This window comes from Setaria italica, chromosome VI (assembly GCF_000263155.2).
Source record: "Setaria italica strain Yugu1 chromosome VI, Setaria_italica_v2.0, whole genome shotgun sequence".
NCBI classification, from domain to species: domain Eukaryota; kingdom Viridiplantae; phylum Streptophyta; class Magnoliopsida; order Poales; family Poaceae; genus Setaria; species Setaria italica.
The window spans coordinates 28,831,671-28,848,739 of NC_028455.1; the positions used below are offsets into that span (position 1 = coordinate 28,831,671).

Here is a 17,069-nt window from a genome sequence, read left to right on the forward strand (position 1 = left end):
GTCAGCCGACTTTGTCGGGTCAGCCAGGTCTGTATACCAACGGCTAGTTTCAGGGGTTGCGGGTATTTATACCCCCCTCAACCCCTCCTTCTTTGGCTACTCGTTCTAACATGAAGAATACACCTCAAGAGGCCATTAGAACTCTCCCCACTCCCTCTTTGTGAGTTCCCTTGAGAAATCTTGTGAGTTGGGTTGAGAGGGTGAAATATTGAGTGATTGAAAGCAAGAGTGAGCTATTCCCATCCTTGAGCACTTGTGGACTTCATCAAGCATTTCGTGAAGAATTTGTTACTCTTGGAGGTGAAGCCTCCTAGACGGCTAGGTGTTGCCTATGAGCTTCCAACCTTTGTGGTGAGCTGCAGGAAGTTTGTGAAGGCGTCAATCTCACCTCTGCAAAGGAAGAGATCAAGATAGTGAAGCGAGGAAAAGGGTTGAAAGAGACCCAGCTCAAGAGGTACTGAGCCCCTCAACGGAGAGTAGGTGCTTCCTTGGAAGTAGCCAAACTTCGGTAAAACAAATCAGCGTGTCTCCACTCTCGGTTTTCTTGTTCTTGAGTTCTTGTAGTTCATCGTGTTCATATACTTCTCTAGTTGACTTTTGGACTCAAAGCCCGATCTCTTTGTTGAGTGTGATCTGAGTGTAGGTGTTCCACATATCTATAAGTATACATCCTCTTAAGACCGTGGCAACTCGTAAATCTAAATTTTGTTGGCTAAATTCGTGTGGTTTTTGAAATCAATATTTCAGGATTGGTTGTGCCAGTTCAAAGTTGGGTGAGCCGAGTTGAACCATGTGAGCTGATTTTGAGCTAGCGCATGTGCGACAAGGTCGGCGCACCACTTGGTGCTCCAAGTCAAAGTCGGCTGAGTCGACTTGACTCGGCTAAGCTAGGTTTGTACTATCCGCTGCATATTGTGTTTGAATTTTTTAGGAACGCCTATTCACCCCCCTCTAGGCGACACCAAGGGACCTTTCAAAGACGCGCGGTGCTACTCCCACGGTGGGGCAGTCAGTGGGAAGTGCTGCCGCCATGGCGAGAGTGGCCGACGTTGCGGACTATGAGCGGTCACCGCTCGACCGACTAGTGGCAACTACCAAGTGCCGGTGGGGAAGGGGAGCAGTTGTAGTCGACAGCAAGAGTAGCGGCAGTGACGACCGGAACTGGACGAGAAAGAAGACTATTTTGTGGTGATATACCATGTGTATCCAAATATGACAATCATTTTCTACCGTGGCGCTTGTCCAAATTATCAAAACATGCGTTTCAAAATAAAATTATCAAAACATGATAATCATTTTCTACCCATTCTCGAATGGCGTGGCCATCATAGGAAGATTGTTGGACGAAGAGGGAGAGATTGCTTCTGGGAGAGTCAGTCAACGAGGTGATCTTACTGTCATGTGATGTGAGTGCACTAGTAGATAACTTACCTTCCATCCAACCCTTTTTATCCTAGTTGACTTTGGACCCGAGACTAAAGTGCCTTTAGTCTTGAGTAAAAAATGAGCTACCAAAGACCACCGATGGGGGAGCTTTAGTTTCGGTTGTAAAGATCAATTGGGACTAAAACTTCCTCTTTAGTCCTGGTTGTAACAGCTAAAAAATCTGACACCGATGGTGGTAGGTTTAGTCTCAGTTGGAAATTTCCAACCGGGACAAAAGCCCCCCCTGTCCCGGTTGGTAATTCCAACCGGGATAAAAGATTTAGTCCCGGTTGGAATTTAGTCCCCGAAGGTGACGAGGAAAGGACACTAGGAGATGCACTTCACGGGAACATTCTATATATGTCGCAAATGCTACATCATCATCCCTGGCAAGGAGGCATCATTGCTCCCCATAGATCCCCTGCAGCCACCATCTCCTCAGAACTCAAGATTGTCATCTCCAGCACATACACCTTCAGGACCGTCGCATCCTGCTCGATCACCATCTCCATCTGCATCGAATCTTAGTGATGCGAGCAACGATGACCAAAGCACCCTTACTCAATGTGACGACCGGCCCCAAATCTTCTCAGTTAATCTTAATCCTAGCCCTGAGCACCTGTCTAGTTTCCGAGCCAGAGTGTTCGACCTTCCGACCGGTCCCGACCCCTGAGACCCGACCCCTCCCCGCTTGCTTCGGTTCCGACCCCGCCAATACTAGCCCATCGTCGGATTCTTCTAAGTCTTTCCCAACCGTCCGTTCTATCTGACCTGTGGACCCACGAGATCTTTTTCCCCCAGATCTTCCACGACAGGCGCACTTGAGTTGCATGCCCGCTTCAAAATCTCCCCGCCGCGTGGCTCATCTTCTCCGACGCCCGCCGCTCAGCATCGTCTCTGGCCCGCGACCGAATGGATTCTCGCGCCCCCTTCCCCAATGGCAGCGGAAGCCCCTCTGCAACCTTTCTGCAACACCTTACCTCCCGCGCCCATCATCACACTGCCAGATCCCGGCCGCAGAGCCCGATGTCGCCCGTCTTTTCCGTCACTTCGAACACAGTCGCGCCGCCTGGTCTTCGCTACCCGACGATTCCTCCTTCGCCAACCCCGACCACGGCCGCGACAGCTCCTTTCCCCACCCTGTAAGAAGCCGCCCGACAATCTGTTGCTCCGCGCTCGCCCGCGCGCCCGCGGCTGCCTGTCTTCTCACCTGTGCGCCCTCGATTCTAGCGCCGTTAACCCGGTCGCGTCCATCAAATCTACCGCACGGCGACGCCCGCCTCCACCAAATCTCAACCACCGGCATATCCGTCCCTGCGCCGCCCTGACGCCAGAACCCAATGACCGCTGGCGTCATCCCCGAAGTCCTGCACCACCACCCTCGTCGCTCAATCGCCGCCCCGGCAGAGCACTCCATTGCTTCTTCTCGGTCTTCGCGCCGCTCCCCTTCTCGCTCCTGCACCGCTTCCCTTCCCCCATCCCAGCCGCTATAAAAGGGAATGCGCGAGCCCGCCGGAGTTTCCTCCGCCATTGCTGCCTTCCGCCATTTCTCTTGCTCCCTGCTCAAGCTCCTAGCGCCACACCCTAAGTTCCTGAGGAACTCTCCTCTCGGCTCCCCTCCATTTTCCCCAAGCCACCCAGCCGCTTGCTCCTCCGTGCCGCGTAAGAGCTCACTTGTGATCCACAAGAAAGCACCGCCACCGCCGGAGCATTGCCGGACTTAGCCGTTGTTCAGAGCCTTAGTCCCTCCGCCCAAGTCTGCTTCTTCCCGACCCCAAGCTCTCCTTGTAGGACAAAGGTAAGCTGCCGACCCCGGTTCCGTCTCGCCTGACCCTATCTGTTCCGCTAACCCTATCCGCCTCGTCCGAGGGTTCGGCTGTGATCTTTTCTTCAAATCGAGGGTGTATGTGTAAACTTGGGAACCCTTTCAGCGCTTGAGTCTGAGGATCCCTAGCATACCAAACCCTCTAGTTGAAGGACCAGATCATAAGTTCCTTTCCAACCCTTACCTCTTGATCTCCACCAGCTCCCTTGAACCTCCACACCCTCCTGCTCTTTGTCGTGAGTTTCTGGGCTCAGGCTTGCAAGTGTTGCTGTTGAAATAACCATCTATGCTAACTCTTGCATTGCATTCGTGTAGAGTTGCGCCTCGCCGACGGCTTCTACGAGCTACACCCGGCGCCAGAAGACGAAGTTGTAGCTGAGCTCCTGCCCCCAGAAGCCGAAGCCGCCCCCGAAGTCGAGCAGTTCTCTTCCCCCTTGCTCGAAGGCAAGCCCCGGTTGCATGAAAACCCTATGTTGTTTTCCAAACTTGCGCATGCCTTCCTTAAAACATGCTTGTGCATTTACATATAGGAGTTGTTTGAAACCCTAGATGCATGACTTAGCTTCCCATGATTGGAACACTAGCTGTTAGACCGAGTAGCTGCTTGCTTAACTAGGAGACGGTAAAAGCCGAGTGATTCCCTGTCACTCGCGAGTTGTAGGAGTTGGATGTCTACCTTTCTGTTACAACTATAAGGACGATGGACGGGGCAGGGTTTGGGTAACTCTTTGGTGGTCGGATGATTGCCCCATCTGTCTATGAAAACTTGCTAAGGCCCGACAGTGGTGGTGTTCGTGATCAAGTGTTTGAAAGTACTAACCTCATACTTAGTATGGGATGAGGAAGCCTAGTACCAGATTGAACCTAGACATGAGCGGTTGCCCCATTGTTCTTGGAACGGAGTTTCCCCTGCTGGTTGTCGCACGTGGTGGCAAGCATGGTCACAGAACGGCAGAGGCCGGGTCTGTGGAACCTTGCACCAAAGGAAATGAGCCCGACACGGGTTAGGGGATTGATGGGGAAGGCCGACACAGGAAGCGACCTCCGGGTGCGCGGATGTCGTGAGGTTAGGTTCACCATGCATGGTTAAAGAACTCGAATCGATTCGTCTGCCTCTCACAGTTTGAGACTGCTTGATCGCTATGTCACCCTGAGTAAATGAGGAATCTGATGATGACATGGTTTGTTGATATATGCATACCTTGCTTGGGTTCCATGATTGCTTAGAATAGGTTGCAAAACCTAGACCGGTTAATGAACCTAGAACCGGAGCTAAAACTTGAAAATAGGGTTTTTACTTAGCGCTTTTGGCAAACAAACCCTCAGCCAAAAGGCCCTGCATGTCTAGAAGTGTGGAGTAGTTTCTCCTGTCGGTTAAGTCTTGTTGAGCTTAGTAGCTCAGCCTTGTTGTGGCTCCTGTTTTTCAGGTGAAGTTGCTGCCCCCGACCCTTCTCCTGCTGGCACTTGGCCGCCCCAGCTCCCTCCGGGTTGGACGGTCGAGTGGGATCCCTCCTCGGACGGCGAGGAGAGGGATCAGTGATGTCCCGGCTGGCCTCACCAGGACGTCCGACCCCGACGATTGCTTCCGCTAGTGGTTTTATTTTCTTTTGTCTTTCTGAAAACCTTATAAGACTCTGATAATTCTTTTCGCAACTAAACTAAGTGGTTAATTTGTCAACTCGGTGGACTTCTTGTACTCTCTGGAACCACTCACCTTCGTGTGAGTTTGCTAAAATGGTCCTGTTCAAGTGGTTAAATCGGAGGAAAATCCGACGGCACTTCGTATTTACTCGGCTTAGGCATGAGCGTCGCGTATCAGGTGGCTAAATCATGTTTAACCAAGTAGATCCGAAGTGGATCCGCCACACTCAATCATCATCGTCGGGACTAAGCTCTGGTGCGAGCAAGAAACCTGCAACACCTCTCAAGAAGTCACGACCACCACCTTCCAAGCCAAGGCAGCTAAAGGCGAAAGAACATATTAAGAAAACAAAGAAGTCTAAACCCATTCAGAAGCTACCAGCCGATATGACTATTGAGGAATTGCGGGAGGCATCGCAAGCACAGGTGAGGGAGTTCTTCAAAGCATGCGCTGAACAAAGGAAAGCAAAGGAGATGGAGGCAATGTCAGTAGATCCAGCAAAATAATTTTTTATTGGCATGAAAAAAGAAATTATCGAACTACTAGTGTTCGTTAGTTAAATCTAATCATGAAAAAAAACGAGAGTCGTCTTCCAGTCGTACTGTCCCCTACCTCGGGGAGCAAGCAGATAAAGGCGCTCAAACTATAGCAGCAATGCCCTTAGAACAACAAATCCAAGTCGTTACATTTATGGAAGATACAAGTCTGTCGGTTGCTTAAGTTCCAGGGCAAGCTGAACCGCTAACTCCAGAAAAGATTGTATCTAAATAGCCCTTTGAGGTAGGCAAGCCTCTAGTAAAGCCTAAATTGGTACGGAAGCTCTCTACAAAGATGTACGAATTCTATCAATGGTACATGGAGCAGTCGGCCAAGGAAAGGCTCATGTTCGCTCTTCGTGTTAAATTGATTGATTTTTTTCGGCAAATATGAGAAACTCCTGTGGATGCAATTCAAGGATATATATGAAGTGTACCATCAGGATGCCCTTGACGTCTCTCTCATCAGTGCCTGGGTTCTGTAAGTATCTAGTTATCTGGCTCAAATCATTATTTTGTCTATGTGTGTTACCCTACTAACTTTATCTTTCATTTTATGTAGGATGCTAATTCAGAGGTGCCGCAAAGAATCGTACTTCAATATTGGCTTCATGGATCCATCGCTCGTTAACCAAGATCAGATACGGGATCAACCAAAGCCTATATTGGACGCAATATACAATTTCTTGAAGAAATAAAATTATAAGAAATACATACTACTGCCATACAAATTTAAGTAAGTGTAGGTATCGTCTATTTTTATTTTTCTTTTTCTTACCTAATTAATGTTAGGTAGTTCTAATATGAACATGTACGCAGTTTTTACTGGATTCTCCTAGTAATTATGATTGATAAAAGACATGTTATTGTGTTTGAGGCAGAGTACAAAGACATTCAAGACATGCTAAACTTGTAATAATTCTAGACCTTTATCTCTATGCAAAAGTTTATTTTCTAAATTTCACCTAACACTATATCATTCATTATTTTAATCCGCAGCGCATGGAAACGATTTCGTAAGACTCACCGTGGTGAATTCAAAGAAAAACTTACATTCAATACAACGTTCCCGGTACATATGAAGTTTGCACATTTTGTACATTCTATAACATGAATATTTCATAACTTGTTTTTTCCCACTAAAGACAAGGTGATAAATCCCGCGGGAGAATTTTATTATGACGGACATTCAATAGCCGAACTGAGAAACACCACAACGGGAGTATCTTAAGAATGAAGATGACAAATTATTGTATATATAGTAATTGTATAAATACTAGTTTGATGTGTATAATATACTAAAAATTATATATATATATATATATATATATATATATATATATATTACTATCATGAAATATATGTATGACTTGCATACAATACGAGCGTATACGTGTAAGTAGTGTATGTTAAGGATGTATACGTATATATATATGTGAAGCAACAATTAGCATTAATATGGAAAAGAATTTTAAAAAAAAAATCTTAAGGGGCCTTTAGTCCCGATTGGTTCGGGACTAGAGGGGCGCGTGCTTGTGCCTGCGTGGCCGCCCCTTCAGTCCCAGGACTAAAAGGGGTCTTTAGTCCCAGGTGAATGACCTGGGATGAAAAGACCCCTTTTGTCTCAAATAGTTAGTCATGGTTAGATTTTCAGGATGCATGGATTAAAAAGCGTATTTTCCACCGGTGGTGCGTGACAGTATGGAAAAGGTTTGGGCAGTTGGCGGGTAAAGGCTGAATAGATTAATGAGAACGATTTGACTACGCATACGGTGGCCTCCCTTTTCTTTTGTTTCGCCCATCTATCAGATTTAGTGTCAGAATTCTAGAGAAATTCATATTTTTGTTGGCCCCGCAAGGAAAGCTAAACATAGGACGCCGAAGCTTGAGTACATACATTTCAGATTTGAATATATACAATTTTTATTCTTGCGGTCTCAATCCTTTCATGTTTCATGATGACTGTCCTCTTGGGTCATCTTGTTGCGGATTTGATTTGGTTGTTGCAACTATTATTTTTGAATATTGTGGTTTCATTTTTTTTTCAAATTTGCGATGTTATATCAATCTCATGATCCCTATTGCAAATATTATTGTTCTAATAGGAACTCATTGATGCTGCACAGCACACACAGGACCTACTACGCGTAAAGAGAGTAAGCAGAACAAACAATTGTTGCGGTGTCCAAAGTTTCCTAGTTTATGTTTTGTTTTGAGTAAAATACACCGTCAGTCCCTAAATTTTTCTTGTGGTGTCAAAATGTATTTTTAGTCCCCAAATTTGTGTTAAGGTATCATTTGGGTCCATAAACTCTCAAAGTGCTTTTTTAGCCCCCAAACTTATCCTCGGATTTCATTCGGATCCCTAAACTTTTAAATTACATTTTCAAATCTTAAAACTTGTCACATGTCGCTGATGGCAATGCTTCCTCCTTGCTCGTTACCTTCGCAACCACCTTATACCAGTGATTGCGCATGTGGTGCTTAGCACTTGATTGAGGGATCTTAAAATATACTTTGAGAGTTTGATGACTCAGATAATACACTGAGATAAGTTGGAGACCTCAAAATGTGTTTTGAGAGTTTAGGGATCCGGAGGGCCTCTTGAGACAAGCTCAGGGATGTGAAAATGCATTTTGAGAGTTTAGAGACCAGATGACACCCAGGAACAAGTTTAAGGACCGCCAATATATTTTACTCTTTTTTTTCTCTGGTTTAAAATAATTGAACCATGAGTTCTGGATTTGATCCTAAGCATGCAATTCTAGCTGTATAACATGGACTATCGATTTATGCGCTGATTATGCACAATGCAACGATGGTGAAAATTGTTCCCCTATCCCAAGAATGAAGAAGGGCAACTGTTTCGTGAAATGTTTCGACGATACAATAAATATAAGCATGATTGTTAAATTTTCGTTTCAAATTGTCACATTATAATGTTTCCATATTCATGTCATGCAAAATCAGTACTTGGATCTTCATTCGAACTTCCATGTCGATGTCGTGGGGATTGGAAACATTCACAAGATTAGGAAGGTCTTTGGCTTTATAAACCGATGCGCTGCATGCGCACACCGCACCAGCCTTCCGAGTTCTGACCTCTCAGCATTATTGCCCCTTCTCCCCACCTCGCCTCCAGCCGACTAGCCATGTTCCTACCGCCTTCTCCAAGCAACAAGACTCTTGTTCTGCTCGTGATTCTCCTCCTTGTTCTCGTCTCCGCCGTGCAGTGCTACGACGGTCGCCATGCCGTTGCACACCGTTCATTCGGTGGCTGCCATGTCGTTGCATGCCATGCCTGCTACGGTCACCATACCGGCTATGACCACCATGCATGCCATTGTGCACTGCTTGAGCCTTCGGGCCCGACGCACGCACGAGCACGATAGCACGGCTACATCTCTGCACAATCGCGCATGCTCACGGAGAGAAGTGGAACACCACCAGCGGCGCCGCCGGTGCCACCAACAACGACACGCATTGGGTCCGTGGGAGCACCAGACCGCATCGAGCTCAACTCAATCCGGCAGACTGGCACCATGATTTTCTGCCCAAAACTGATGAAGCGTCTAGCCAGCTGAAGCAGTAGGGGGCAGGAGCAGTGGCGGTCGTCAACAAGAGGAGGAAGTGTTGCTCTGTCTCAGTTTGCACATTGCAACAATGGCCGGTGAAGGTAAGCCTACTGAAAGGTGAATTAGGACAAGATCGAGAGAGGTAAGATTCAGAAATTGTTGGATGGAAACAATATTTTAGTGTTGCGAGAAAGGACAAAGCAATGTAAACTATTGATAGTTTTGGAAAATGAAGGGAAAAAAGAATCGATGGGTATGTGACAAGGGCATGAACAATGTATAAAGATGAAGTTGGCCTTACGCGTGAGCCCTGTGTCAGTAGGCTTTTAGGCCTATTTCTATCCACAATGCTCTATCTCTGCGCTCACTCTCCTCTCCCTGTTCTCTCTTTCTCTGCGTTGCACCGCCGCCCGTCCCTTCCTTCTACCAATGCCGACCATCCTTCGATCTGCTCCGAATCGGCCATCCATCGCCCAAATCGAGCCCCAAGCCCCTCCCATCTTGATTCTCCCACACAGGAGAGGGAAGAGATATTCAAGGGGCCCGATTTGGCCAGGCCGCCACCAACGCCGACCATTCTTTGATCTACTCCAAATCGACCTTCCACCGTCCAAATCGAGCCCTAAGAACCTCCAAGTTGTCTTCCCCAAGCTCGAGCATGGAGGGTGCCACCGGCATTAAGTTCAGTAGTAAGGGGAAGGGTGGGGAAGAGTGGAGGGGGCAAGCATGGAAGGTGCCGCCGGCATTGAGTTCAACAGCAAGGGGAAGGGCGGGAAGGAGTGGAGGGAACCACGTCGGTGGCTGCCCGAGGTGTACAATGAGAAGGTGAGAGAAAATATTTGTTTATTGCTTATGGTTGGATTTTAGCGCGCTATGAGTAGCTGTAAGGATGATGAAGTGCTATAAAGACTACCTGCACAATGATGAGCCATGCTATATAGGGCTATAATTACCACTTTTCCTCTCCATTGTGGCTGCCCGTGAATGAGAACGATCTGACTAGTGACTACGCATCTAAGGATGGCCTCCCACTTTTGTTTCACTTTATGTTGGGCCATGCTATATAGGGCTATAATTACCACTTTTCCTCTCCATTGTGGCTGCCCGTGAATGAGAACGATCTGACTAGTGACTACTCATCTATCAGATTAGTGTCAATTGAATTTTATAGAAATTCATTTTATGTTGGGCCAACAAGGAAAACAAAGCATAGTGACATAAAAGGACACGGTTTGAGTACATGACTACATGCATCTGGGATTCTCAATATGCAAAGTTTCAAGGTTCATCCCACTAGTAGAGAATTGACTTTCGATGTACCCCCTTTTGTCCCAGTTTAAAGTTTGCTCGGGACAAAAGGTTCACCAACCGGGACTAAAGCTCGGTCACTGGTGGGGGGCTCACCAACCGGGACCTTTCATCTCGGTTGCAAAGGCTAGTGGGAAAAAAGACCCTGAGAGGCCTTTTATCCCGGTTTGAAACACCAACCGGGATAAAAGACCCCCCAACCGGGATAAAAGGGTCGAGAGCCTTTTATCCCGGTTTATAATACCAACCGAGATAAAAGGGGGGTCATTTATCCCAGTTGGTATTTCAAACCGGGATAAAAGGGTCCCCAACAAGGTGACTAAAAGAGGACTAAATCCCTCGAACCCTTTTATCCTGGGATTTTTTTATTTTTAACCTTTTTTTAATTTATTTTTAAAAATAACCTCACCGGGTCCTGAGTGGTGTCAAATTCTGCAAAACATTATAAGATTATTAAAAAATGAGAAGTCAATCCATTTGTGAATAACAGGCTACTAAAGTGGTAAGTAACACAAATATGATACAAATGACATTTGCAGTATGAAATTGTTTACACTGTACACAAGCGAATAGTAACGATAGGCACATCCTCAATTTATAAGAACATTTCATATGAAAATCTTGCAATTCTCATCCTAAGGTATGCATTCATCAGCAAAAATTAGCAACCATTGTTAGTAACTGATGTAGTACCTCATTTAGGTCCGCGAGGTGGTGGGCACGGTGCTGCAAGTTGTAAGCAACCTCAAGAAGAGGGTACACCGGGGCCGCCATCCTAAAGAAACAACAAACAAGATCGTTAGTAAAAAGCTTCATTATATGATAAGTACGGTAACTATGATAATTTACTACTATAAAAAAGATAAAATGATAGCCATGCAAAATACAAGCAACGCGCATACCCTATTGTTTGAAGTACGCGGCCTATTATTGCTCGCTCTAGATTTAGTGCCTTTAGATTTTCTATTACGGCACGTGCAATTCCTAATGATCTTGTGGCACTTGGAGCAACGATTTTCCGACTTGTCCACATCAAAATCACCAGTATCATAATCTGCAGAAAGCCTCCCTTCCGACACGTCCATGTCGCCTGTGAAACGCTTCTTCTGCCTCCTTCCTACTTTATTTCTCATCAAATTGGGGTTGGGCACGTACTTTACCCCTTCATAAGGCGGCCATTGTGACGAATCAAGGTAAGGTTAAAAGCTATATTCCCATATTCTAACAGTGTGCTCCCTAGAGTACAACGGTGACATGTACAAGGGGCTTTCATAGTTAAGACCTCTTGCCTTGCAAGCTGTAATAAAGTGTGAACATGGAAGGTGCAACAATTGAGGAACATTGCAGGTGCACGAAACTTCGTTCAGATCCACTCTGTAGTGTCGGCCTCCATGACTCTCACCCCCAATGTTAGTCGTACCGTAACTTCTTATAGAATACACCATCCTTTCTGGCCCGTACGGTTCTACTAAGTGGTGCACGGATCTAAGCTCAGCCTCTGATAAATAATCATCTGCAACTTTCCCAATTCTATAGCCTTGATCCAACATTTCACGTGCATTTCGCCATCGGTTCACAAAGTAGGCGTTGCATTTTTCGAATGAGTATTCAATAATTCCAGCGATGGGCCTACTTTGGATGCCTTTGAAAACTCCGTTGAGTGATTCCGAGTAGTTCGTGGTCATAATACCCCAACGCATCCCTCCCTCATTGAAAGCCTGCGCCCATTTATCCTTGTCCTCCATTTCACCCTTCAACCATTCTTTTGCGTCGTCGTTCAAGTCCTTCACTAGATCTTCTAACTTCTCACAAAATTCTCTCTCTGTATGAATCTTGCATAATAACTTCAATTTTCCAATCACACGATTGCTCTTCTGCCGACGCGACATGTTGGCAGCAAAGTGCCTCGTGCACCACCTATGCACAAGCGGTGGAAAACCATCCATGTGGTCCTTCGCACAATTTAGGAGCCCATGATGCCTATCTGATAACATACACACTATTCGTGAAGGTCCAAGAACATGTAGCCGAACAAGTTTCATAAACCATGACCAACTCTCATTATTCTCACTCTCGGCCAAGGCAAAAGCAAAAGGCACAAGCTGTTATTCTGGATCTACAGCAACTGACATCATTAATGTACCATTATACTTGCTAGTCAAGAATGTACCGTCCACAAGTATCACAGGACGGCAATGTTGAAATGCCTCACTACATTGAGGGAAGCACCAAAATACCCTTTGAAGTACATGCTTCAAAACTCCATTGTCAGGAAGCATCATGCCACATGAGTCGATGCACCATTTAACCCCGGGATTGTAGTAGGTTATAGCTGAGAGTACCCTAGGAACCATGCCGTATGACTCCTTCTAGTCGCCCCAAAGCAGGGCAACAGCGTGTTGCTTCGCCCGCCAAGCCTTCGAATACTTCACACGGTACCCACTAAAGACGAAGATGGACTCCATGAGTGATGGCACCGATGTCTCGCTGTCTTTACGGATAATGCCTAGGATACGCCGTCCAAGGTACTTTGCTGTGCACTGTACATGCTCTCGCTTCGGCTGTGACGACCGACAAGTATGCGGTTGCCCAACATTTGAAATTCTCCATTATCCGGTGCTTGATATTAGCCGAGACCATACACGCCAATGGCATCCTTGCTTGCATATCACATTGTATTTTAAGTTCTTGTCAGAGTGAACTATGCTAAAAGGTCTATGTAACCTCACCGCGTAGTCAACCAAGAAAAACTTCAGCTCCTCAAGACTATTGAACTTCATCCCCTTCTTAATCACTAGACTCTCACCAATGGACGTTCCTTCGGCATTCACCATACTAGATTCACATATTGCTTTGTGAACCATACTGATATCCTTATCATTGGGAATGGATGGCAGTTTGACATCACGTTCTTTTAACAACCGCAACTCATACTGGGTGTAAGAAAAATAATCGTCCATACGACGAATGCCTTCTACATCATGCACGGTTGCGGTGTCAAATTGCGGTCCATCCTCCTCATTTTCTACCCCGACGTCCTCATATTCATGCCCACCACTCTCAAATAGTGATTCCCCCTCTACCTCCACACCTACTACCCCATCTTCCTCCAATTCACAATCTTCGGAACCCGTAGAGACATTATCAACATCTATATTTGCTTCATCCCTCTCAAAAATGTTATTGGGAAAATCATCATTGGCAATAGCCAAGTCAAAATCACGTTCTGTTTCACCTAACACGTGATGCAACATTTCTGACTCCTGGTTACCATTATGGTTCACTACCGCCACTTCCTCCCTCATGACAACATTTAGGTCAGGCATACGAATAATTTCGACTATAATCTCAAAACATGCAACATTAGCTTCGTGCACTACATCCTTATAGTGCTTCCAATTCGCATCGGATGCTAACTTCATGAGAACATAATGAGCTCTAGCTTTCCCACAATCAAAACGACCTCTCAAACTAATCTCATCCACTCTACATCCATACTTCCTCATTACACAGTCAACTAAATCACTAAAACTTGGAGGACCCTCGAAGAATTCAATTGACTCATTCATATTCTCTAACTCCCCATTTTGTTTCACAACACCACCATCAAAAAATCGAACTAAACGATCCATCTACAAAATACAAACATTTCACCATGTCATATACACTACACATTGCACATATTCGACATATCAACTACACACATTACATATATTGGACAAATTGCAAACAAAAAATACACATATACATTGCACTATACGATTCAATGAATATATACCTAAATCGACAAGTTCTACATGTCAATATCGTGGGCAGAGACTCAATTGCGTATGAACTACGTATCATCTAACACAAAACACCATTGCATTTCATTCAAAATTGAAATCACCAACCTAACCCTAAGTCACCTAAACATCCTCTGATCTACCAAATGCAATGGTAAAACACAAGAAAAAGTAGGGGAATACCTTTCACACGAAGCAGGGATCGATTTCCACTACTTTCCCCCACCGAAAACGCCGGATTTTGGGTGGATTTAGGGGTGGGCGGCGGGGGGCGGCGCAAGGAGCTCGGGCTTGGGCAAGTCTGGAGGAGGAAGAAAGGAGGGAGGGAGGGAGGAGGAAGGGGGCCGGCACGTGGAATTAGTGTAGAGCAACGCTGCCGCGCCAGGCGGGCTGGCGCGGCGAGCGTCCGCCCACGTCAGCACCCACCTGGCGTCGCGACTCGCCGCGCCAGCGTGGCAGGGGCCCGCCGCGCCAGTGCATGCGGCGCGGCAGCGTCTTCCTGCCACGCCAGGCGGTCTGGCGCGGCAAAAAAGGTTACGCGGCGCAAATTAAATCCCGGTGAGGTTATTTTTAAAAATAAAAAAAAGTTAAAAATAAAAAAAAATTCTTATCCCGGTTTGTAATACCAACCGGGATAAAAGGGTCCCCACGAGTTAATACAAAAGGATAGCATCCCCTGTATAGTTAGATGTGGTGTGTAGATGGGATGGTAAAGAAGCTACACGCGAGGTTGGAGGTTGTGGGTTCGAATCCCACGCAGTGCGCACGCGCATATTTCGCGTGACTTGTGACTTAATTTTTATTCATGAGTGAAAAATCGCACGCACATCTAAAAACTTATTCATGAGTACTCTTGTACAAGGAATACGATGCCACAAATACATTTAGCAAGCTTCTCCTAGGTCTTAATTTTATTTTAGCACATACATATGAGTGTAGACTGTAGAGCAATATAGTCTTGGCACGCCGCATGCAAGCTGCTCACTTGCCATGGCCGCTGCCAGCTTAGGAGCCGGCTCTGGACCCCGCGTACGAGCCAGCACCGGAGCTCCCGTGTGGGCCGGCTCCGGGGCCGCCGTACGAGCCAGCTTCAGAGCCCGCGCCGGATCCTCCATCACCGGCGTTAGAGCCAGCGTACGAGCCGGCCCTCGAGCCAGCGCTCGAGCCTCCTCCACCGGACCCCGCGTTAGAACCGGCTCCCGACTCGGCGTATGAACCGGCACCGGACCCGGCCGATGACCCTGCACCACCGGACCCCGACCCAGAACCGGAGCCAGAGTAGGAACCCGAGCCAGACCCGGAGCCCGAGCCAGAGTCGCCGCCGCCGCCGACGCCAATGCCAACCCCTGAGCCGGCTCCCACGTCGCCACCCGCGCCGACCCCCAGGCCGCCGCCCGTGCCGACACCGACCCCGCCGGTGCCGCCGCCGCCGAGGCCGACGCCCAGGTCCTTCCGGGCAGCAATGTGGCGGCTCTCAGCCGCGAGAAGGCACGACGCGATCACCGCGGCGCCGAGGACGACGACGGCCGCCTTCGCGTGCGCCATCGTGGCTCCGTGCGCGCATGCCATGGGATCGAACCGCGCCGTCAGGCGCTGTGTTTGCCTGGATCGCGCCGGAACCAAGAACTCCTGCGCGTTTGTTCTCGGTGGCGACCGGCGAGCTAGCTTCTTTTTTGCGTCTAGTTAACTGTGCGATGGTTGCGGAGATGGCGGGGTTGCGAGCCGGTAGAAATTTATAGGCGCGGGTTGAGGACACGGCAACGCGGCGTGGCTAGTGGGGTATGCGTTGGTGGCGCGAGCTGGTGGCGTAGGCCGGCGAGGTCGCAGCTGTAGTGGAGGTAGTCAATAATGCTGCTGCGGCGCAGATGGGCGCGCGGGCCTTCGCCCGCGCCGCTCGACACGTTCGAGGCCGAGCTCGTGCATGCCGCGATTGATCGGGCTGCGTCGGGGTCGTACGTCTCTTGAGTCTTGACCATGGTGCGGAACTGCGGATGCACGGTGGCCAGCTGTGTGCCTAATTATGTTTGATTGTGGTTTAATTTGGAGATTGGAAAGTTGGAGAAAGTTGAATTAATCTAGCTCGTGTTCGTGCGTGGATAATTTATATCTGCATTATCTGGATGCAACATTTGACTGATTTGTTAGTGCAAGATCGCTTGCGGAAGTGGTGTGTGGTGTCATGCCAGTGCACGTCATTTTCTGTTGTCAACCATGCAGCGTTGCAGGAGTGCCTTTGGTCGTTGGTCGGAACTCTTCAGTTTCACTTATGTGGGCCATTGGGCCGCACGGAGCATGCGAGCGGACTGGGCTCAGTTTATAACTCTTTGCATCTGCACTTTAGTACTTTACAGTGATCACCCACATTCTCTTTGCGCACGTTTTTTTTAAAAAAAAATAGCATTTGCACACTGAATTTCAAAGCTGCACCTGGGGTCTCTGAACTTTGGTGCCTCACCCGGCCTGTGGGCCTGCCGAGCAAGCATGTCCATGTCTTCCCGTTTGAGCTGGTCTGTTGGATGCTATGGAAACGCAAAAACCCATAAATGAAGTGGTCTAAAATATTAAAAATTCATAACTATGATTCAGCATTTTTTAGTCCGCTTTAATTAGGTCCATGCTTGAACTGTTTCAGTTTGCTGTTCCAGCATTTTGTTAGTCCTCTTTAGGTCCATGCTTGACCTGAACATACACAGTTCCGTTTCAGTCCGATTCAGGCAAGGTTTGCCCAATGCAAATATAATGTCACAATGGTCAACTTTGTGCTTGCAAAAAAAAGGTCAACTTTGATCTTGACTCATGCTTGGCCATGAATTCTTGCTGAATTCCACTATAACATTGTTATTGTTTGTTATTGTTCAGTTCTGTTCGGCGTAGCCACTTGGAACTGTTGATTTCTTTTTTGTTTGATATGGCCACTGTTCGCCAAGCAGGGCTTTCAATTTTGGGCACACCGCACGCCCTTTCAAGTTTGAA

At 47.3% G+C, this 17,069-nt stretch overlaps 1 protein-coding gene across 1 annotated transcript; it reads right to left on the bottom strand.

The window, feature by feature from the left end:
• Positions 1 to 15,101: 15,101 nt before the first annotated feature.
• On the bottom strand, positions 15,102 to 15,641 carry LOC105914598 (glycine-rich cell wall structural protein-like). Its single transcript, XM_012846853.1, has one exon. The coding sequence runs from the start codon at positions 15,639 to 15,641 to the stop codon at positions 15,102 to 15,104; it is 540 nt and encodes a 179-aa protein (XP_012702307.1).
• Between the last annotated feature and the right edge of the window lie 1,428 nt (positions 15,642 to 17,069).